The sequence below is a fragment of the Anomalospiza imberbis genome, chromosome 2 (genome assembly GCF_031753505.1).
Source record: "Anomalospiza imberbis isolate Cuckoo-Finch-1a 21T00152 chromosome 2, ASM3175350v1, whole genome shotgun sequence".
Lineage (NCBI taxonomy): Eukaryota > Metazoa > Chordata > Aves > Passeriformes > Viduidae > Anomalospiza > Anomalospiza imberbis.
Genome location: NC_089682.1, coordinates 80628076 through 80652168, shown reverse-complemented (window position 1 = coordinate 80652168; position 24093 = coordinate 80628076). Strand labels below are relative to the sequence as shown.

General features: G+C 37.3%; 1 protein-coding gene across 4 annotated transcripts in view; it reads left to right on the top strand.

Annotated features, from left to right (window-relative positions):
* DCLK1 (doublecortin like kinase 1) overlaps positions 1 to 24093 on the top strand; it is a 229762-nt gene that overhangs the window by 165286 nt on the left and 40383 nt on the right. For 3 of the 4 annotated variants that reach the window (XM_068182011.1, XM_068182012.1, XM_068182013.1), the window contains 3 exons: positions 358 to 452; positions 17696 to 17780; positions 19146 to 19254. In XM_068182011.1, the coding sequence (XP_068038112.1) occupies positions 358 to 452; positions 17696 to 17780; positions 19146 to 19254 (289 nt within the window). Of the gene's footprint in view, positions 1 to 357; positions 453 to 6165; positions 10986 to 17695; positions 17781 to 19145; positions 19255 to 24093 lie in introns of those variants that run through there. The other variant, XM_068182014.1, reaches the window with a different exon arrangement.

Here is a 24093-nt window from a genome sequence, read left to right as displayed (position 1 = left end):
TTTGTCTTTTAAGGTTAACAAAGCACCTTATTCCCCATTACTTTCAGTAATGGAATTACTTTACTTTCAGTAAAGTACAGGAACAATACAGTTTAAGAAAAAATTATCATGTTCTCTGCCACTGACTAAAGTCTTTTCACGTTTTTTTCATTATTTGCTTTCACCCTGTATAAAAAATTGTCTTTGTGAGCCAAAAATCTAAGGAAATATTTCTTTTTTGAATTACCTTATTTAATGTTTCAAACATTAAGCAAAAAGCAAATTAATCTGTTCAACAAAGACTGAAAAAAATTGATTTAATTTTTTTTCCTTTAATAATGCCTTGTATTCATTCTTTTCAATTTCTTGTCCTTTTAGGGAATGGAAACCCTGGTAGCCAGCTTTCTACTCCTCGCTCTGGGAAGTCTCCAAGCCCATCTCCCACCAGCCCAGGAAGCCTACGGAAACAGAGGGTAAGGAAATGAGGAAACTGATTTCTGAGCATGGCTGGGGAGAATCCAGCATAGCCATTATCCAATAGCCTTCTCCCTTCTGATCCCTTTTGTGCATGTAGAGCTATAGGGTGGAACAGCCTGGCTACAGTCTTTGTGTTTGTAAAACAACCTGAAGTGGAATGCAACTGTTCTGTATCTGTCAAAATGCTAAGTATACTGAGAACTGGTTTATCCCTGGGGCTAAAAATCTGGTTTATCCTTGGGGTTTCTCTCCTTTTTCACAAAACTTTTTGTTTGTTTGTTTTACCTTCTTTTTCCAAATATTTCACAACTGAAAGAAAATGTCAGAGAAATCTCTTTTGTTCCTAACTCACTGTGGGCATTGTCACTTGCACAACCTACAGACTGCTTTGATTTTGAAGCAAGGTGAAAGAATGCACTGTGGAATTTAGCTGTGGTATCACAGCCTTGTGCAGTGAAGATACTATCAGCAACAAGGCACGCGAGACCTGTCCATCACTTTCCTGGAGGAGAGTTGATAGTAGCTGTAGGTTCCCCCCTAGTTATCCTGTATGAAGGAATCTACAATATTCCTAAGCATCCAGAACTAAGCTAATGCCTGTGTTACTGCTGTAACCCTCTGATAAAATATTACTCATTCAACCCAAAAGCTCCACATGCTGATTGAATTAATTTTATCTGTTTAAAAGAAATAAGACTGATGATCTATTTTTTTGCTATTTTCTAAACTGTGGTCAGTACTTAATGAAAGCATCCCTGAGGCAGTAATCTGTATCTCAGACTTGTTTATAAACAAAGTTTGAACACATGCTTTTTCTGCCTTTTCAGTTTTTGAGCAAAGATACAATTTATGTCTCTCAAAATAAGGGGATTATGTACAAAACTGGCAGTGCTTGACTTTAGGAGCTGATGCAGAACTGATTCCCTAGATACCCAGATCAGGAATAGCTGTAGCATGGCATGACTCCCTTCTAGCCTGCAGACCCTTCTTTATATCTGCTGTATGCCAGTGAGCTGAGGAATGGTGCATGTCCAGGTCTTACCTCCATCTGGGATACAGCTATGGGTTTCTGCCATGACTTGCTTACAGACACGGGGGCCGATTGTGATCTTGCAGTGTAGGGACAGCCAGTGAGCAGCAGCTTGAAGCCTCAGGGTAGTGTCAGGCTTTTCATCATCCGGTACATGGAGAGTAAAGATGTAAGTTCCAGTGGGTAAGCTGGAGCTAAAATCTTCTTGAATGCAATGTCTTCCCCACCTGTTTGTTCCTGCTCTCAAGGCTTATTAATTAATCATTAATAAGTCACTGGAGAGGGAACAAAGAGTCTTCCACATGAATTATACATTGGTGATGTGAGGGCATCTGTTTAGATGGATGATACCAGTTTACTTTGGATTTGTGTTTGCTGTAAGGCTGTCTCTTTTCATTGGTAACTTTCCTAAACTTACTTTCTCACCACTGAAGCTTCGCTCTCCACAGTGAAGACATGTTTTTTTTCTGCTAACGTTTGTGGATGGGTGAGTGGGAGCCATGTGATCAGCACCATTAGACACAAGAGGTTTCTAGGCACAAGATTTCTGACTTTGAAATGTGAAGAGGAGAGCAGATGGGCTTCTTTTTATGTGTAAGTGTAATAGGATCACCGAGTGGCAGTATTATGGATGCAAAGTGCTATGTAGCGGTAACAAAATCAGACTGCTAACTGTAGAGAAAATAAATATTGAAGTGTACTACAGGAGAGATAAGACTAAGATGGTTAGGGAGTTGAATTCTCTTCTCCAATATTCGTATTCAGTCCTCTTGACCTTGGTAGGGACCTTTCATGCTTGTCTGGCTTTATTTTGGACAGATTTATTTTTTTACCCCATGAAACATGGAATATATTCATGTAAAAATAGATTGCAATCATGTAAAATGCATTGTAATAACATTATTTAGATTACAAAATCAACTCAGAGGTTCAGGGATGGAAACTTAACACTCAGTCTGAGAATTTATTCCATCTGCTCTCATGTTTAGCTTGTGAAGTGAATGAGTTAGAAGTTCAGGGTGAAAACATATGATTGTAGTATTAGAGGTTATAATGTGCATTCTAATGAGTAAATAAGACATAAGCAGTGCTTGAAGATAATAATTTCCTTGTTAGCAGTATAAGTGGTGTTCTGTTTAGTTTTAGTACATATTTTTGTGTCTTTTTATTTGAATTTGACTTAGAGAGGTTATTTTATGTACCCTATTGTCATGAACCAAATTTAAACCCAAAACCCTTCAATGGCTTCAGCTGCAGTGCTGACAAGCCAGTTGCAGGCTGAGGTTTATTCCCTAGGAGGTTGCTGAAGTGCTGGTATCATGTGATAGACATACAAGGGAGAAGAGATGGATTTAAGTTCCCATCTTGTCCCCTGTGTTGAGAGGTGAGGCGTTCCTGCCCTGAAGGGAGAGTGTTTGCTGCTGTAGCCATGAGCTGGAGTTGAAGGTGGTGGCTGGTTTTCTGACAGCTCTGTCTTTCTCTCTTTACCTGCAGTTTGAGGAAGCTACTGCTTTAGAACTGAAATAAGATTCCGGGTCTTGGGGACACCAGCTCAGCTCTGTAATTTGAGGTGTTGTGTGCCTCTGTCTGTGCAGTTAGAGTTCCAGGCGTTCATGTTCTCTCATGCCATCAGGTACATGGGGTGCCAGTGGTAGGTACTGGGTCTGGAAGGTGATAGGAGCATTTCCTCTAGCGTGGCCTGGTTCACCTTGCCTTAACGAATCAATCAGCTCTTCAGCATCCCCATCCAGTGCTATGAGGGAGTTATAGGCTTGGGACATCACAATGCACAGGGGTCAAGGCAGGCTGCCCGTGTTTTTGCTGGGAAGTATAGCTGAGAGGAGGTCAGGCTTTTGAATCCAGAGGCCCCAAAGCAAGGTACTTCCACAAAGGGATGGATTTCTTCCTGGGAATAATAAAGACCTGTGGAGTGCATTAGGCAGCTTAAAATAGGGATTAATCATCTTACTTACTGACATTTCATCACTCACCTTTTTGAAAAAATAATTCTGGCCTTTGAAGGAAGGCTTTTGGTTGATGTAAATAAGGCCAAAAATGTGGCCTTACATACTGGTACATACTTACTGTCCTGTGGTACATAGTCAGTAAAACAGTACTCTTGTAACCCTGTAGATAAAATTTTGTACCCTCAAAAGCCAGAATACAAAAAAGATAAAATTTATCTGTTCTCATTTGCATATGTATGTTGGCTGAGTTGTTTCTGAGAAATTCAGAAGCCAGTGAAAGTTATATTTTTATAATGTTCTGCGAAACTCAGTCTATATTTGAAGAAAGTAAGATTTGAAAGATTAATTTCATGGGTGTAATTCACGAAGTTGAAAGTGAACTAGGAACAATTTATCAGCTATCTTAGCTAACTGTCAACCAATTTTCAGCTTCTGAATATTTTAACTAGCAGGCTGTGTGCTATAGTTACTCTTTCGTGCAGTTTAATTATTTCTTTATTATTAAATAGGAAATTAAGATTCTAGTTTTTCAATTGTTATGAACGTGATTAAGTTTTGGATTTTTTCCCAGAGGGTTAATGCACTTGAAATTCAGGTTTGAAATAGCAGATTCAAGTAGATTTACTGTGTTACCCACGAATATAGTTACTACTGCAATAGAGTGCAGTTAACTATGCAGACTCAGAAAAGGTGACATGGCATTTAGAAAAAAATGTAAATATTTTTTCTTTGTTCTTAGGGGTTGCAACCTACAGAATAAAAAATAGTTAGATTTAAGATACCTCTTCATTGATTATACAGGCTGAATTCTATGTATATAAGGATTTTTTTGAGTTGCATGTAGCCAAGAAGCCTGGTTGATTCAGCAATTTTTGTTTTCTAATAAAATCTATGCAAAATAATAAATAGATTCACCTCATAATTTCAAGACACGCAGCTCCCTTGCTAATTATAGTTAAGAAAAATTCTTTCAGAAAGGAAAACTTTTTAATATTTTCAAGTATTTATAGCAGGTAAAATACCAGAGAAAATGGCACTGAAAACTGGTGAATTATTTTGCTTTAAAGCAATCATAGAGTTATGAAAAGAAACACAAAAATATTCTCTAAATATTAAAATTCAGAAATACCTTATTTGTCAGTTGCATTTTTTTTTAATATTCAGAAGCAAAAACAGCCACCTGGGAGATACTATTCAAAATTTTGAGGTGTTACCCTCTCTAGGAAATCAAAAAATTCCTTTTTCCTGTATGTATTAGAAATTCCCAAACTGTATATTCTCAAAAGAAATTTTAATAATTAACTGACCAGCTAGTATGCAGAATAAGATTGTCTTGTCTGTTTAAAATTATTCTCTTGTTTAGATTGTTTGCAACATAATAGGAATGTATTTAAGATGTGATTTTCACTCTGCCAGTCTAATGTCTTCTACTGTGTATGTACATGCGTATTGGCAGAATACATACAGAATATGCATTCTAGGGAATCAACCGCCCTTTAAGCTACTTAAATTCCTTTTACATCATGCCTACTAGTAAAATATGAACCTGCATTGTTTATTGAGATCAAAATTTGAAATATGTGAAGCATTCATTTTAGCTGATCCTTATTTGTAGTATAGCTTTCAGATTTGTTCATTTCTTGTCTGGGTTATCTTACTGTGATTAAAAAAAGCAAAACAAATCCATTCAAGGTCAACCCAAAAGCTGGCTCCATCAGCTTTCCCATTCTCATGTTTTTCTTGTACTTTGTCTTACAGGGATTTTTTGTTGAAATTTTTTAATGTGTTCTATATGGAAAGGAACCCCCAAAACACCTTAAAATATCAGAGAATGGTTATGAGATGTTCTGGGCACCGGCCCAATCAGAGCCCCTACTGAACCATCAGTTATGCCTGAATCACCTTAAAGGACAGTGCCCTGTCCTGTGCCACTTCTCTTTTGTGAACTTCCTTTCCGTACGATTGTGTTTCTCAGTGAGGGTTGTTGTGCTGTGTAGGTGGGATAGGGCCACGTATCATTCCACAACACCTCTGGCACTTGAGGATTGTCTGATCCGTCAGAGGATCAGTGTGTTGAAAGAATGAAATGTACAGATCCACTCAGACTCTCCCTCTGCTGTCGTGAGCTGGTTGCTTGGCTACCGACAGAAAGAGACGGTGATGGGGGGAAAAAGTGTAAAACATGCTGTCTTTTTATACATTCACACGGGCAGAGAGGAGTGTGGAAAAGGAACACCACTGTCAGCACGACATAGGCAACAGCAGTATTCAGTGCCAGAAGTCCAGGGGTCAAATGTTGCTGGATCCATGCTATATCACCAGTGGGTGGCAAGTTTTTATTACCTTATGTAAGATAAGCACTTACTCTGCTGCTCTGCTACTGCGAAATGGCCAAAAGGGAAATACATTCCCTTTGAGATTAATTTGATGTTTCCAGGTTTCCAAACCATTAAGAGATTCTCCAGAACAGACAAATACGAATAGTGTTAAGAATATGTTGTACATTGAAACTTCAGCTTTATTTACTAACTATTGATCTTTTTGATTAAAAAATAATAATATGACATTAAGACAACAATCTGAGCATATAGAACATGTGTATTTTGTGTTAAACAATGTCTTCTGGTCCACAGTAACAAACAGAATATAAGACAGTTGCAGTGCAACAAATCAAACAGAATAAACAAATCTATACTGCACTTCATCTTACAGGACCTGTATCGCCCACTCTCTTCAGATGATATGGATTCAGTAGGAGACTCAGTGTAAAAGAGAAAATGGAACAATGTTTATGGTTTGTGATTTGATGAAGGTTTAACATTTTTAAAGAAAATAGCTGCTAATTTATAGTAATAGTGAACCGCACAAAAGAGTTTTGCATATTTAATATTAACAACATGGGGCCAAATTAATTCTGGTGTGTGGGGGTATTTTTTGGCTTTATCACTGCATTTTAATGCAAGAATTTGTAATGAATGAGCCATTGAATATGTCCATCAAATCCAGAACAGCATTGTGCATACTTAAAGGCACAAAGATTGGATAAAGTGAATATAACGCACAAATCCATAGTGGGCACATTTATGAATAACACTATTTTTATCATTGAAGGTACTGATTATATGTTCTGTTTTTACCATATCTGTCTTTATTCATTTTGATATTAGCAGTTAATGGGTACTTTGCTTTTACCAACGAATAGGTAAAATGCAGAGAAGGAAAAACCTGCCATATTAAACTGCTTGCACCACGCTGTCTGATCCCAACACGCACATTTGAAACACCCTAAGTTTAATCTTTTATGCAAATGAAAGGAACGTGAAGAGATCCTGTGTGGTCACAGGCCAAAAGTGATTCTTTCAGAGCAGTGTTCAAATTCTCTTCACTGCATTGCCATCTGATGACTGTAAACAGAAAGGTGCTCACAGGCATTATGAATGTTTTACCTGGCAAGAGCTGTTAATGCTGACCATCCATGTGCTGCAAGTAAAGAGGGACAGATTTCTGACTGAGGAAATACGAGGGCCTGCTGTCTAGCAGTGTCATCTGACATACATACATATGATGACATCTTTTGGAAAAATGCGTTTTGCCTGAGAAAGTAGTTGATTATATTCACTTATGTTGAGAACAGGAACATCATTTTTATTTCCTATAAGAAGACATTTTGTTCATTTTAAAAAGAAAGCCAACAGAAATGGTAAATACTGTAAATCATCCTCCTATTGACCTAATTTTTCTGTTTTTGCAGTATTTAGAGGTGCTCTTTTTGTACAGCATGAATATGCAAAACTCCTTTAGTGTTAAAGTAGGTCATGCATTAGAACCAGTTGCTTAACAAATATCTACTAATTTTTATTTGTTTTCTGCTGCTTTATTTTGAGAATCTTAATCTAGTTAATTTACATAATAGCAATATTTCCTATCGTATGTAGTATTAAAGTCCATAGTGTAGTGATCACACACTTTTGCAGTCTTATTCCTTCCCTTTAATCTTCTCAAATACTAATAATTTAAGAATTAGAAATCAGCATGTTTCTGATTCTCAGCAAAAATCTATAGAGGTTATATTTTTGAGCTATTTAGTGATGATTTAATATATTTTGAAATCAGGAAAATTTACTTAATTGAAGAAAAGGTTTAGCTGCTACATGCCAACATCTAAATGTAGTGAAATAATTCCTTTAGACTGATTTGTCCGTAATAAAACTCAGCAAATGGAAAATGTTGGCATGTGATGTTATGGCTTTACTGTATCAACATAATTTTCTTTACAGAGGATATTTGCAAAAAGAAATAAAATGGCAGCAGAATACAAAACTTACCTTCTCTGTTTCCAATATGTGGTTCCAGTATCACCTGGAGGGAAAGTCATTGGTCTGGAAGGTTTGCTGAAGCAGTCAGGTCATTCCCTTTTGAGATGCATGTTTTGCCATTCCTGCCTCAGACTTCAATCTAAAACTGTTCCCAGCCATAAGAACAGTCCATCCCTCACCCCATACCATAATGCATAGACTGCCCTGTTCTACTGAAAAAGTTCACAGCTGTGAAGTTACTTGCATTTTCAGTTGTTATGAGGGAATGTCTTTGCAAAATGTGTTACTTGATCCTGAGAAATGCATAATATATAAAGGGGTGCATTGGGATCAGTTTCCAAAAATTCAGGTAACTAGACCAGATTGAGAGAAATACTTCCTGACATTTTAAAAATGTTTTTTCCCTGTAATGAAAATAAATTCCAGGAATTTTATTTTCCCTCCCTTCTCCCATATAGGCTACTGCTACTTTAGTCAGTTTATTAAGACTGTTCTGCGCAGGGAGCACAGTCTGCCAGCAAACCTGAATCCCACAGCTTTGCTTAGCTGTGGAAAAGAAAAATGGACCTTATATCAGTAATTGTTATCATAGTGAGTTCTCCATCAAGACTGTTTTAGAAAAGATTATACTAGTCCATAACATTTAATCATTTCAACATATGACTTCTATTAAGGGGCTATTCAGGGGCAAGACGTATCATTAATATTTCATTTTAGGAATGAAAGTCCCTTAGAGATTGAAAAGGTACACTGTTTATAGACTTTGAGATCTTTTTTGTGTGGAATGTAATTCCCATTACACATGAGCAGAAATGAAATGTTTCTTTTGAGCAAGACCAGAAGGTTTCAGTTTATGGGTGGAACTGAAATTGTGTTTCTTGATGCTGTAATTCTGCTTGCAACAGCACAGGTTTTAGTTTGTTCCTAGAGTTCATCAACTTCATTAAATAATAGAATAGCTTAGCAACTTTATAGTGTTTGAACCCCTGAAAGTTCTCTGTATGCTGCATTATTTGTGCCTACTCCAAGGTGATTATGATGTAGCTAAAGAGTCTTGTATAGATTGTGAAAGCTTTGCTTCCCTTTGAGCTTTATGAATACTTGTGATTATTTCCCTAATGCTTTCTGCAACTTTGTTTCGTTTTGGTTTTTAAATCTCTTTTCTTCTTTTGTGCAACAAGCAGTTCACATGTGAAGCACAGAATGCGTATGTTTATATTTACACGCACGTGCACACGTACATACATTAATGGCTTTGGAACCCATGCGCTGTTACGTCACATTTGCGACTTTTAACAAATAAATGGGGAAAATGTTTTAACGGGAGGATGTTTGTCTGGCAGGATTCATTACAGCTCTGGTAAAGTTGGTGGAGCTGCGCCAACTATTACTTGCTGAGCAGCTACCCCAATGACCTCTGTACAGTTTTAAGAGATCACATCTATGAACAAGGGCTAATTTCAAACTGACCAGAAGTTAGTGGCAAACCCACCATTGAGTCCAAGGTAGGAAGGATAGAACCTTACGCACAAATACTTACACACAGACAAAACATTAATGAAACTGAAATTTGAATATTTAAAATGTTATTCTTTTGACATGTTCAAAAGAATAACATGCCTCCTCTTCAATGGTGCTGTTCTGCATTACATTAAGTCATGCAAAATTAGAAGTTCTTTTGTTGAAATCAGTAAAATCTTTAGCATTCGTTATGCAATGTGAAAATTGCTTTACAATTTGTAAAATAATTCAGAGACAGCACATTATATTTAGTTATTTTTCTCTTCATTTTCACAGGGCATATTTGGCTGAAAGATGAAAATTCTAGGGTATTAATATTGTGGCTATAAATGTGTATTGCAAGAAAGGATATATATAGTTTAACACACTAGAAGAACAACTGGATTGAGATTGTGTGAAGTAAAAATTGAGATAAATAATAATGTTTTCTTCTCCAGTTTCATAATTCACACTGCTGTGTGAAGTTTATATAGTGCATACATTACAAACACTTCACTCTGAATGTAAAATGAATTAACAGTATTATAGAAAAGAAACTGATCAATTCAAGTTTACTGTTTCTGTCAAAAATGTAGAGAAATGAACAGACAGAAAATCTTTATGGTGCTAAATTACCTCATCACTTGATGAATGCATAGTTTAATGTTGTCTGTGCTTTTTTGTATCCAGTTAATGGTGTGCAACCAAATACAAGAGCGGTCTTTATTTAATCTTCACTTTCAGTTCTATCTGCTAGTGACAAGAGCTTATAACTATGAGTGATGAAAAGTAACTTTACAAAGCACAGACAGCAATACCTTTATGTGCAGAGCAAAGCAAGCAAGTGGTTGTCCCCCTCTTTGGAAATAGGTGTGCTTCCCCCAGGAAAGCCCTTCCATCCAGAAAACCAGGGTCTGCTGGGCAGAGCAGGGGCTGCTCTGGGCTGTGCTTGCTGCCATGACAATTTTGTCCAGCTCAGCTGGCCTGTCTCCAGCTGGCGGCTGCCCCAGGCAGGCAGTGGGTCTGTAGGTGGCACCTGAGCTGTGGCCGCGCAGGGCTGAGCGCACATGTGCCGTGCGCACGCGCTCCTGCGCGGTTTTGTGTCCCTGATTGCGCATGGTGATTATCCTCCAGTTCGCTTTAGTTAACCCTCAGCAGTGAAGTGTGAAGAAAGCTGTACTATATTCAGCGTGTCCTTGTTGTCTGGTGTTATTTGGGGTAATTAGGTTGTGGTTTGCCCTGCAATACAGTGTTTTGGAATTTGGGCTCCAGTGAAAAAGGAGCGCTAACAATGTTTGTGTTAAGGCCTCTTTGTTTTCTCAGTTGCACTATGATATTGTAAATATTGGCACATTTACAACATAAGTTTAAGATTTTACAAAGTTATGCATACAATTATTTTTTTTCATGAAAAGTGCTTGGATATTTGCTTTTAAAAATATACCATTTTTGTATTCATGTGATGCAGGAAACCAAAAAGAAAGCTGTTGATTTATCAACAAAACATGTAAAACTTGCAAAATAAATACTGATGAATGTTTTGTTTCTTATAATCAGCTGACAAAAATCACCTTCATTTTTGTGCCATTGTTTCATCATACTGTATTGTACTTGTGTTTCATATTTGACCATGTCATCCTTGTTGCAATTTACTTTGCTAGATTTAACATTAATGTAGATTACTATAAGTGATGTAATAAATATATATTAAAAATACACACTGTTCAGAGAATTTATTTTGGAAACATGATTAACATGCTTTAACAAAATTCTTGCATTTGGTGTTGCTTGTTCATTTGGATCAACATTGTCCATCTAACCTTAGTGTAAGCATGTGGGGTTCATGCATCCTAATAGGTTCCTTTAAGCAGTAGATGCATTCAGTGTCTTTTTTTAGTAATAAACTCAGGGCTTTAGTGTGTAGATACAAAAAATGCTTCAAGGAGGAATTTGGTTTGTAGTGGGTGTTGTGAAGACATTAAATATAACTGCCTGGAATTGCTTATGGGTAACTTTGTGTGCACATGATGGGCTAGATTTGAAGCATGAAGTGGGGAATTAGTGGAATATCCAAAGCAAGGTACCTGGTCCCTACCAACAGCCCGAGCCCCTGCAGCACTTCCCCTAAGAGAAGTGTTAGGAAAATATGCTTGTGAAAAGCTAATAGTACTGAAACATACCTGGTGTGTTTTAAAATAAGTACCTAATTTTCTGATACATTTTTCCACTCTTTAAAAATGCATATCCACATATCCATAGCCTAGTTTTATGTCTTGTTTGGCAGGGGTGGGGGAAGAGAGATGTTACAAATTCTGACATGTCATCTGCCAGCCTGATGCTTCAGCTGATGTTCCTGGAGGAAACTGTGGGCCTGATAAAAGTTCTAGTTTTGAAATGCCCTTGGTTGGTGGTAAATAGTTCTGCCTAAAAAAGGTGTACATACATGGAAATGAAAACAATATGATAGAAATGGGGAAGAGTAGAAACAAAATATCTGAGGTTTCTGTCTCTACCAACAAACAGTTAAAAATACCGGGAGAGATTTTAAAATAAAACTAAATTAAGTGAAGGTGTTATTTTGCTGTGCCCTTAATTAGGTGAAAGAAATAAGAACCTCCTTCAGGTTGGTAGCTTTTCAATTTTTTTTCTGTAGTTGAGTAAAAATTTTACCTGTGTATAACTTTACAAGAGGTAAAAGGAAACCTTCACATTGCATCACTGTGCATGTTACTTTTTAGGTTAACCTCAATGAGGATAGAGAAATGACAGTAATAACTTCCGATACCACAAATCTGATATTTCACTTCTCATATCATCAATCTTTTCTGAGTGATGTCAAAGGCTGAGTGAGCCTAGAGTGAATTATGGCTCAACTTTGGAAGCAGCTGTTAGGAACTAGTGGAGGTTAGATTTAAATTTATTGTTAAATACCATGTAGGAAACTATATTTGTCTTTCGGAATTGTCTTGTTACACAAATCAAATGAGTGTATAAGCATCCAATGCTTCAGCTTAGTGAGGGGATCTTAATAAAACAAAGTGCTTCAAGCTTGCAAATTTAACTTCAATCTGTCAGCTCCATTTCCTTGCAAACTCTCCCATTTGTTCCTCTATCCCTTAAAGAAGAAAACCAACACAAGACCCTGATAATACACCAGATAATTGCTTGTGTCATTTGAACTTATCTCTTCTTTGAGCTGTGTTGCATAATTGCATAAATGAACAACAACAAAAAAATCACTTCACTGTGTGGAACCTCTCTCAAGTCAAGTGTCTAACAAAACAGGGCAGGATGTAGAATTGGGAATAAGTTTGTAAGCAAGTTTGCATACACTTTCTACTGTTCCTTTCCAGATGAAACAGTTTATAAATAAATTTGATTCTGATGTGCCTGTTTAGTGCAGTATCTAAACTGGAAAAGAAAACAATTGCATAATTTCTCTTTCTATACATTGAACTCCATTAGTTTCCATTCTTTCAGCATGAAGATTGTGGATTTCATGTTTCCTCACAAAGTAATTTTTTTGCTAACTCTGTAATGTTTACATGAAAGTTTTTTTTCCCTGTCTCAGTAGAAAAATTAAAAGATAAACAAAAGAAAATCAAAAACATTTTTCACTGGATATAGTTTGGAGAGGGAATTTCAGTGTAACCCTTTGCTTCTCTCTAAGCTGAATAATAAAAAAATCAGTTTATCTTCTTAAAAATTGCATCAAAATGTATTACTTTATTGTTTAAATCAGCTGTCCTCTGCTTTTTTTTCTCTGGTAATGTACTGTTTTGCTGTTCATTGAATCACTTACTTCTTGCTTAACACTGTTGCATATTATGGGAATTTTTTTATCTCCTTCAAAGACTTTAAAAGCTAATGCCTGTTCTGGATGGTTGTCTTTTTTTTACCATTATTCATCATTATCTTTATGCAAAGGAGCTGAGCCTGTCAGGAAGCCATGACAGCTACCTTGCAAAGGTTGTTTTTTAACCAGACTGAACATTAGTACGGGCTCCAGAAGAGGTGAGTGTAGGGGCTAAATGCTTAGTCTTGGTTTTAAAGCTATTTGTTCTTACTGAATTGAACTTCATCTTACACATATTATTGACATGCTTATATTTTTGTATTTTTTTTAAAGATTGTGCAGAGTTCTTTGGATTAGGGACATCTTAGGAGGCATAATTTAAAGACATTAATAATTCCCTTCTCCTGAGCCTCCTTCCTGAACTTACACTTTGTTTACTAATTTTAATCCTCACTACATTTAGCCAGTTTCTAAAAGAGTAGAGCTCTGCATGAGATCCAAACTTAGCATTACACCTGTGTGCTTTTCTGTTACTCTCATTTCATCCAGATGCTTCCCTTGTACTGGAAAAATACAAAGGAATCTATTGTTGAGAGACATTGTAGACTCCATGTGCACTAAGAAATGTTTTGAGAGGTTTAGAAAATAGAGTGCAGTGTTTGGGGTTGAGATTCAGGAATCTGAATTGCACTAACAAACTTCATAGTCATACTTGTTCAAGTCTCTTTTCATAACTGCTGACACTAGCAGTCCACAAGAATAATTTCTGCTGTTTAGTTGGAGTGGGATTTTAAGATTCATATAGGACAAAGGTGACTATCAGCAGAGAGACATTACAGTAATTTTTATTTTGCTGCCTTTTTTTTTTTTTTTTTCATTTAGCACAGTTTCCACTGAGATACAAACTATTTACCAAACTGTTGCAAAATAAATCTCTGTTGAGACATGGCTGAAACTCTATAGTGCTAATGTTTCCATTCACATCGGTGAGGTGTGTGGTGTGCTGGCCATCTGTTGTATAAACCTGAATAGGATCTGAAATCCTTACACCAAAGACCGGATTTTTTTTATGCCATCGCTTTCATGAAGGTGTGCCATAAAACTGGCCATGTGCTGGCAACCTGTGCAACTGGACCCCTTTAAATCTGTGCAAAAACGATGACATTCCAAGCACCTCAGCATCTCTTAAAATTAAAACAGCTAATTGCATTAAAGTCTGTGTGTTGAAGAGATTATACTCTTGCTTAGGGTTGGTTTTCCCCCTCCCCATCTGCACGATCTCTGATGGGGTCCACACCTGTGAGAGCAACAGCGCGCACAACAGACTGCCTCACGATTGGCAAGCCAGCTGGAAGGAAGGCTGAGACCCACAAGGATTGCTGGACCCGCAGGGCTCTCAGCTTGTGAGAACAGCGAGCTAATTAAAGTCTAAATAAATGAAATCTCTTTCTAGCTGAAGTAAAGATACGCCTGCATGTTGTTAGAGAGGACTGAATAAAGATGAAAATATTTGTGTCATGTTTATCCAGTAACATCTCTTTAATTGTGAAAGGGGTGCTGCCAGCAGACTTGGTGAATATGTGCAAATGTCCAGTTCCTGATTTATTTTCAATCTGTTGTTGTTTTAATAGGAGGGGTTCAGCAAAGGTAATGAAGAGTATGTTTTTATATATTTTTCAATAATTATTTAAAGTTTTAAAAGTCTCAGTGTGTATTTTTAGCACATCTTCCTAGCTACTGCTTCCTTGTCACTGACAAGTTCTGCCTCTGCCTCCATGCCAATGCTTCGCAGGCCGCTGTCACCAAAAGGGCTGTATGCTTTGTTTGCAGACCAGTGGTATGTTATATGCTATTAATGCATTATTTCAGTTCTTCTGTTAACAAAAAACATTTTAACCTTCCCATCTTTAATAGTGCCAATAGGAAAATAAGTAGAGCCACTTAAAACATCAGTATGAAGTAAATTTTTTCCTTTTAATTTTCAGTGGGCCACTTTTTTTTTTCAGTCTATTAGACTAAACCTAGGTTAAATACATATTTAAGGAGTTTGCCCAAGACACATTTAGGAGTCAATTTAATTTCACTCATGTGTAGACCATTAGGATTATTTGTATTTAAATTGAAGCACTTGCTAAAATACTTTGTTTAAGTGGGCCTTTGAAGATATCTAGTTTTGGAAGGACTGAGCAATTGCATTTCTTGGCTAAGCCTTGTTTTAAGGTCCTTGAAAAATTCAGTCCTCAAATAGAAATTTGAGTGTCTCTAGGCACCCATTCTGAGAAGATGTGGCTGCTGAGTTGGGTCTCAATTGTCATATCTCCCATTCTCACAGATGAAAAGCAAATGACTGCAAGACTGTAAAGAAGCCATCAGGCTGCTAAAGGAAGCTGCAGTGCTGTGCAATCAGCAGCCTTGACCTAACATCTACTTAAAAGTGTAATCTCACCATTTAAAGTGCAAAAATTGAAAAAAAGTAGCTGTTAAATAATCTGTTGAAAATCTAGCACTAACCTTGTTGTGATTGTACTCCTTAAATGTTGTAATGATTCATTACTGATCATAGAAGTAATAAATATTAAACATATTTAAATTGTAATTCCTTTCAGAAAATACTGTGGAGTGGGAAAATAAGTATGAAATTGGATGTCTATTCTAGGAAAACAAACAAACACAGCAGGAGGAGTAGAGAGAACATGTTTTTCTGCTTATTTTACAAGCAGGACGGTAAAGGAAACAATTCTCTCATTACATGGGTATAAAAATAGGCTTTGAGACTGACTTCTCCAGGCTTGAGAACTCCTAGCATTTTCCCGTTACCTTGATCCACATCTGCTCATTTGTTCAAAAATGAACCAGAGGTAAGTTTTTACTGGGATGTCATGCAGAGTTTAGTACAGGAATAGAACATTTATAAACATGTCCTGACCATGAAACAAGAGCAGCAATATCTTAGCAAACTGCATAAAATCACTCAGTGCTGACTTCTGTTGTCAAGAGGCAACAAAAACAGTCCAAAAATTGATTAATGCATTCTTCAGTTCTGGTCAAAGCTCAGAAGAAATACTTGCCTGGATGAAAAGAGGGAGCTGGGGTTGATTAAAGGAAACAAGAGCAAAGAATCTCGTGGTAGATGGGATGTGCAAGCTCTCAGGATTAAATAGTGAAAAGTAGGCCAAGTTCAGACTTTGTCTAAGTCATCTGACCTTTGTTATGGGAGAAATTAAAAGTTATTCTGTTCAAATGAACTCAGCATACTGGCCAGATTTTAAGTCTGCTGATTGCATTTTCCCTGGCTTGGTACTCAGCAAATATCCAAACTGCTGCAACTTTAGTTATTCTTGCTCCAGTCATGAACTGTGTTCTGCAGCGTCAGACAAAAGAAGTAATTCCGAAGTAGTTGTATTTAATTCGTGAAGTGGATTGGCACCATGGTTGTGGGCATCTAAAAACCTTGCAAACACTGATAAGGAAGTGATAGTGTTTTAGTTACATGAAGTACAGCCTGCAATCTAGACTGAAGAAGATAATGAAATACTGCAGCACTTTCAGCATGTGAATGATGTGAACCCAAGGAAGTTTTAGTTTTGCAAATCCTCTGAATATTTTTCACTAATGATGTAATAGGAGGACCTGAGGAAGTGCTTCGTTTGGATTTAAGTTTTAAGGGCCACCATGACATTTGTAGCTTCTGGCTTCCTCTGAAGATAGGAGAATCCTGAAGATGAATTTGTATAATTGTTATGCACCACAGGATAAAAGTTTTGGGTGAAATGCAGTCCATCTCAAATGTCTGTGTAGCTACATCCATCTAGATGCATGATGAAGCAGTTTCCCTAAAGTCTGTAGGTAACCGATAGACATAGATAGGTGCTTTGGAAGGCTTCCCTGGTGAGATCCTGCCTTCTGCACTTCTGGCATCCAAGGTGGGTGGCTACAAGTTTCCTTCGAGGGTCCACAGAGACACCACCCTCCCCCCATTAGCTGTACAGGCAAACTCAGACAATTGCAGGACAAGTACTTGATATGGAGCACAAGAACAGAGTCACTGCCTCAAGTGAGCTACCCCCAGTCAAAGGAAACAGCAACCATTTTGGTTGCAAACAGCAACCACCCTGGCATTTTATTTTGTCCATACATTTCCGTAATGATTTCTCCCTTTTAGAACAAAACTGGGGAGGATTTCAACAGAGGGAGGTTTGTAAAATTGAGAAATTCTGCCCATAACATAGCAAACTAAAGACTTAGGTTCCTCTAGTGCCTGCTGAGTTATAGGGTCTCTAAGAACACGGTCTCTGGCCTGTAGAGGGCATACGGCTCCTCAGTTTTCCCTACCAAAATGTATGTGGAATAGGGAGAAACTGTTGGAGCGTACATCAAAGTATTCTTGCAGGCACGTTGCTGTACTTGATAGATCAAGGATCTCTCCAGTAATGTGAGGTTACCAAAAGTGTAATTTCAGTGGAAGAAGTGGGACTCTTCCCAAGCATCCACATATCCATCCACTGAAGTAAATAAATGCTTTACATAGCGAACACTGAAGCCTCTCCCGGACATGTGTCCAGCAGGAACATACTGTGGGTACTTGTTCTTCTTAAAAATCATCTGTTTTCATTTGTGTCTCCATTTCCAGAGCTCCCATCACAGTGGCTCCTCTACCTCATTAGCATCCACCAAAGTTTGCAGCTCTATGGATGAAAATGATGGCCCTGCAGAAGGTAACATTCGGAGGCTGACATTTCAAAGCAGTCAGTGGAGTGATAACAGCAGCTGTGTAGGAAATGAGTCATTCTTCCTGCCAGAGAAGGTGGGAGCATTGCAGGCTGGATAATTTTCTGTGAGGAAGCTCCTCAGCCTTAGCAAACCTGTTAGGTTCACTCTGGATCAGAGTTGACCTGGACATCACTCTTCAGAAGTATTTTTATTGCGGAATACTTGAGGTTTTATTTCTGCAAGCAACGCAGTGCTGATTGGCTTATTTCAGTATTTTTGCCTCATCTGCCATGGTATTAAAGAATACACTGCAGTCCTGTGCAGTCCTATCAGAAATGGGTAGGCTTACTCCATGCTAAGGCTTTGAGCAAGTTGGCTAAGGGACAAGGTCTGCTCAAGCCCTGCTGGCTCACATGCACATCTACGTACGTGTGTGTGTATCTGTGCTCCTGTTGGAGAACAACTCTTCATGCTGTCTGTGAATTCAGACAAACCCCAGCCTCCTTGTGTCCTAGCATTCCTAGCATTCGCTTTTAATACTAAACTAGAACGAAGGACAGAGTACTACACAGTTAAATGCACTGTCTTAAAGAGTGTAAACACAAATCACAGTTCTGAGAGGCTATTTTTTTTACATTACTATATTTATATAGTAGTCTGTATCAGCTGCAGTTTACAGTCAGCTTTTAGAGGCATGTTAGGTATTTGTAACACTATTTCAAATACATTTAAAAATATTAGTGCAGGAATGAGCACTAAAACACATTAAACTACAAGCTTCTCATATGCTTAGACACTGTGTAATGCAATTTTACCTAAACATCTGGTACCCAGGTTGCATGTGAGGTAGTATTATTGAGAACATTTGTTTAAAAACTAAATATTTGATATTGGGGGATGGGGAGAACTAGCACTTAGCACATGAGGAGTTTTATGGATGTCTCAGTTTACAGGATGTAATAAAATAAGTGCTTGAGTGTTGGACTTCTTTGGTACATATATTTAATCATGCTGTGTCAAGGAGTTCCAGCCCTTTTTGGAGGCTGGTCTGCGCTTGTGCAGAGCACAGAGGCCTTTTTGTAATTAAAAAAATACAATTTTGGTTTTGTCTTGGGGGTATATTGCAATGGCAACTATATAACACTCAAATGGTGGTATGTTTGAGCCCCCAGAAGTCTTATTTTTCTTTATTGTATCTGCATGAAACCTGTTGAGTATATACAATGTCAGCAGCATGGTTTCACTGTACAGTAAGTGAGATACTGACTGAATGGTTTCCAGGCTCCTAAACCATGGACTTAAAATGCATGTTATATGCAACATCTGTGTTTCCTTCACTAACAATAAAAATGTACTAATGATTCTTTCAGAAGTGTTGGAGGAAGGTTTCCAGGTCCCAGCGTCGATAGCAGAGCGATATAAAGTTGGAAGGACTATAGGAGATGGAAATTTTGCTATTGTGAAGGAGTGTATAGAAAGGTGAGGAGGATAATATGCTTATTACTGTAAAAAATAATTATTAATGTCATGATTTTTACAGATTGTATCTTTGTTTGTAGAATACAGAAACGTAATAAGGTAATGTCTCAATGCCAGATGGAAAAACTAATGTCCTCTCAAATTAAAGAAAGAGTGAGTTCAGGGGGCAGTCTATGAATTTAATTCTTTGTGGGGTTTATATGGTTTTTTTCTGCTAAACTCCACATGATTTTACCAGTTCCCTGTGGTAAATCTCTGTTGTTGCACTGAAATAACATATTTTCTTGCAGTATGTTCTTGCAAAACTCCTTTTACATTAGACCAGTGGAACATTTCACATGTAGCAGCACTCTGTAAAGATGTCAGGAAGTTCTGTGTTTGGGGTGTAGTGGCAATGGTCAGCACAAAGAGGTAACTTTGGATCCATCCATTCTGCCATCTGAAACTGAGGTGTAGTCTCTTCCTTACTTATTTTTAATTTAATGGACACCTAACTCCTGCTTGCCTGCTTTGTGCCATTATATTTGCTCCTTCCAACTTTAAGCCTCACTGGAGACACCAAAATCTAACTTCTTCAGTGACCTTTACTGTTAAGAGGTGAAAACAGTAATTGATTTTAAATGTCTACTCCAGATTAGAGAAGTCACAAGTCACCTCAAGTGTCAGTGTTGCTGAAAATATCCAGGTTGACTTGTTCATGTGCCTGTTTCTAGATCTGTTCAGGCTTGGACTGGCTTTACTCAACCTTAAGAGTGTAAAAAATAGGGAACAAAGTAGGAATGGTCTAAGCAGAACTGTGGTTGCCTTTTAGTGGTATTGTTAAAAATAGGAAACTATGGGGTATAAAAGACAGAAGGTATTTCACCTGTATGTGAAATGACTGTAGGATTGTTCATGTTACATAGTGGTGCTAACAAAGTTAGGTAGCAGTGTAGACAAATCAAAAAGCTGCTGGAGCTGGAGATGTCCAAAAGAGATGACAATAGAGATGTCACGGTTTGAAAATGAAATTTCATCAGTTAAGTTTTCTATCCCCTATTATCATATTCTGGGGAGGAGACTCTTACAGAGGACTATAAATTCACCTTTGGGCTCAAAGTAAAAACTGTTCTTTAGCCTGTAAGAATATGATATAAACCCTGGAGAGTGATATTAAATGTCCTGACAAACAATGATAAATTAGCTTGACTGGTTTTAAACTAGGCTCCTTGGAAAAATACAGGTCTACCTCTGCATCCAAAAGTGCAACTTGGAGGTCATGAAGACAGCTGTTGGGGAAAAGGTTGAGAGTGGATTTCATTTCAGCTGACAGTGTGCTTGTGAGACTTGGCCAAAGTTCTGGTGAGGCCTTTAGTGTTCTGCCAGAGTGAGTTCTTGGTGGAGCTGGTCATCCAGAGGGCAATAGCTGTTCAGATCAAACATCAGGGTCTGAGCACTCAACTGTATGGAAACCAAAAGGAAGAAAAGCAAAAGGGTATGAAAGAAAGGAAGCACTGTAAAACCCTGTGGAGGGACATGACTAATGAAATAAATGGGCAAAAACACATAACTAAGAAAAGAGAAAAAACCACCTTAAGGTAAAGGGAATAGTGACTGGGAAAAGCAGATTAGAAGCTACAATAAAGAAAAGTTGTGGTTTTAATAAACTCATTCAGCTGAAAATGCAATTTGTGCTAAGAGACAATATAGATGTGCTCACGTGAATGTCACAATTCTTTCCCAAACTGAGAGAAAATACATGAAGAAAATTAAATGTAGGTCCCATCACACCTAAAAATAATGCTGATTACAACATCCTGGAGAGCTTGAATGAAAACTGTTTACTGTCCTCTTGTCTTTCCCACTGGTCCCAGAAGTATCCAGTAACATGGTGTGTCTAATGTACTCAAATAGCGTTTTATTCTCAGATATATAGTCTTGTGGTCTTTGAGCTATACCATTCCATAGATCCCATTTCTATCAGAGCTACTACTTTGGGAGATATTGAATAGTAAAGTGAAATTGTTTCTGTGAGTTTATACTTCTAAAGCAGTATATCCTTCCCATCACAAGTGTGTAAGGAGAAATTAAAGACTCAGAGGGTAAATTATACAAGTACCTGTGAAACTCCTTCAAAAATTTTGTTTTCAGTCTTTTTAAGCCTCTTTAACCACCTCACTTCAAAGTCTGATATGTCCATCATTTGCAGAGCCAGAATTAATGGGGTGATACTTGGGACAGAGAACTTTTCCATTTCCTTATGAAGTACAATTCCTGTGTGCATTAGACTTCAAAGGAATAGCACCATAAGGTGTTAAACAAGTAGGAGTTGGTCTTGCTGCACAAATTCACTGGTCGCATGAACACTCCTTCTCCATAGCTGTGAAATCAGTCTGTGAGCACTGGTTAATACAGGTTTCTGAGTACTTCAATACATTCACAAGCATTTTCCTTTGACAATGAAGAGTCCAAATAGAAACCAAAAACCATCTCCAAAATTTTCACACTAGGAATTTTAAATCCCGTTTTAAGCATCTGTGAATGTACAGGCACACACTCTTAAATACATTTAATACATGCACAAATACAACAACAAAGATTTTTGTCTCCAGTGCAATCGAAATCTCTCTGAAGTTTGCAAAAGTTTAAAGAGCCAGGGAGCATAGCACCAAGCCCTGTTATGAGCTAGAGGTCTAACTCTGTGGTAGTGCAGTGGGTCCAGACTCCTGTCCAGCCATAACATGTTGCCTTCTTTTTGTAGTCCCTTTTTATTGTTTGGAGTGAGCAATAGGTGAGAGGTGAGAGGTACACTGTGCCTGTTTCACAGCGACTTTCTGACATGGCCATGCATATTTTTTGGTGGTGTGTAAGTTGCAGTGCTGCTGACAGGCCGCAGTTCTGCAGCTTTTCAGGGGAAAGGATTTACATTATCTTAGCTTTAATTTTCTTTTTACCAAAACAAAGAGCAGTCAGAGTTGTCATCTGCTTGTTACATATCTGCTCTATCGTATGCACAATTTGTCCTGCGGTGTTTTTATATGTGTTCATTTTTAACTTTCAGATACTTTCAAATGCTGACATTTCCTCACTAGCTCACATTTCCCAGTGTCTTGGAGTACATGGAGTCTCTCATGGCCAACAAAAACCATCAATTTCCTTTCTCATGACAGAAAGGAAGCATTCCTAGGGCACCCAAGCAGCTTGAAAGAGACTGCTATTTAAAGAGGCTGTATTTTGTTGGAATTTGATCACCAGATATCTTAATTTCTAATATTTCTTGTTCGACCTCCTCCTTCTAGTCCCAAAAATTGTGCCCAAATCTCTTCCTGTCCCCTCACTGAACTTGGACTGTAGCCGCTGAAGAGTGGCACTGGAAGGGGGCACCCTACATGGTGTGTGGCCCATTCTGGGGGGCTGTAGCACTAAACATCTGTGTGGGGGAGTAAAAATAGGAAAAGTTTTTGATTTTTATTTGCATAAATCTTCAACAGATATGCTGTAATATCCACCCTCCCCTTCCCCCAATTCATAAACTTTCTTATCTTGTGTGATTTCTTTTAATTGATGTCTTAATAGAGATCGTTTTAGCTCTTTGCCTGGGAACGTAAACAGAATGAATATTTTGGTGGTATTTACTGAATTACCCATTTTTCCTTAAATTAAAAATTGGTGGTACATCATTGCCAGAGGAGTTCTCCATGTTTAATATGAAAATGAAAATGCCCAGTTGTTTTCCAGATACAGTGCTTTCAGTGTATTACTAACTTTGCATGTCCTGTTTGACAGACTGAGCACACTTTTAGACACATTAATGTCTCTGTTGAACATACTCCCTATCAGTTTAATGTATCAGTTTAACTACTGTCTTTTGTGAAAGGAGGAATGAAAAAATGACTCTGTATTCTTGAAAGGTTATTTTTTTCTTAATTTTTAACCAAACATGCCTAAAGGCAATGTAATAGACATTTTTAACTTGTTTAGGTTCGTGTTACAAAATGAAAATATTTCAGTAAGATCTTTTTCTCAAATTATCCCTTTTCCATTTAATCTTATAGTGAAACTGGGGCTTGTAGGCAGAGCTTCTTGTTTTCATTCTTACAGCCATCTTTTGGTTTTGTAGCTTAATTAAGAAATAGAAGTTGATACTGATAACTTGTCTACAAGCTAATTTTTCTATGTTAGTATTCTAGATAATAGATATATGTAGTAGTGATAAATATTACAAGGATTCAAAACAACACAGTAGTTAAAAGGAAATGTTTTCTCATCTTGAACTAATTTCTCTTAATGTCTCCAGAACCTTCCACATTCTCGCAAAAAGCCGACATATTTAACTCTGCTAAATATCCTATAGTTACTGTATACATAAAAAATTAGTCCAAGGACTGACATTTTTATCATAGCAGTTGTGACTGCAGATATGCAAATAATTTCATTTTAATTAAAAAGTAAGTAAGTATTTTCCATGGGTTGTATTTTTTATAGGATGGAAAACAAAACTTGTTTTGAAAATACTTGAACCTGTGAACACTGTATGGTATTTTTACATAAAAATGACAAATAACAATTCTCATTACAAAATGGAAGAAAAAGTCAAGCAATTTTTTTTTTTGTTTTGAAAACACTGAAATGCTTTCCTTTTAAAACAAAAACATTATGTGTCTTTTTCTCAGGCATACATATTTAATAACTTTGGCTCAGTTTCACAACACAAGTCAAATCTAAGCTTTGTTTCTTAGAAAAAAAAGAATATTTTACTAGAACTTTAACTACACTTATTATACTCATATAACAACTATAAACTCATTGAATATAAAATGAATTAATAAACTCAATGAATATAAAATATTCATTGTGATT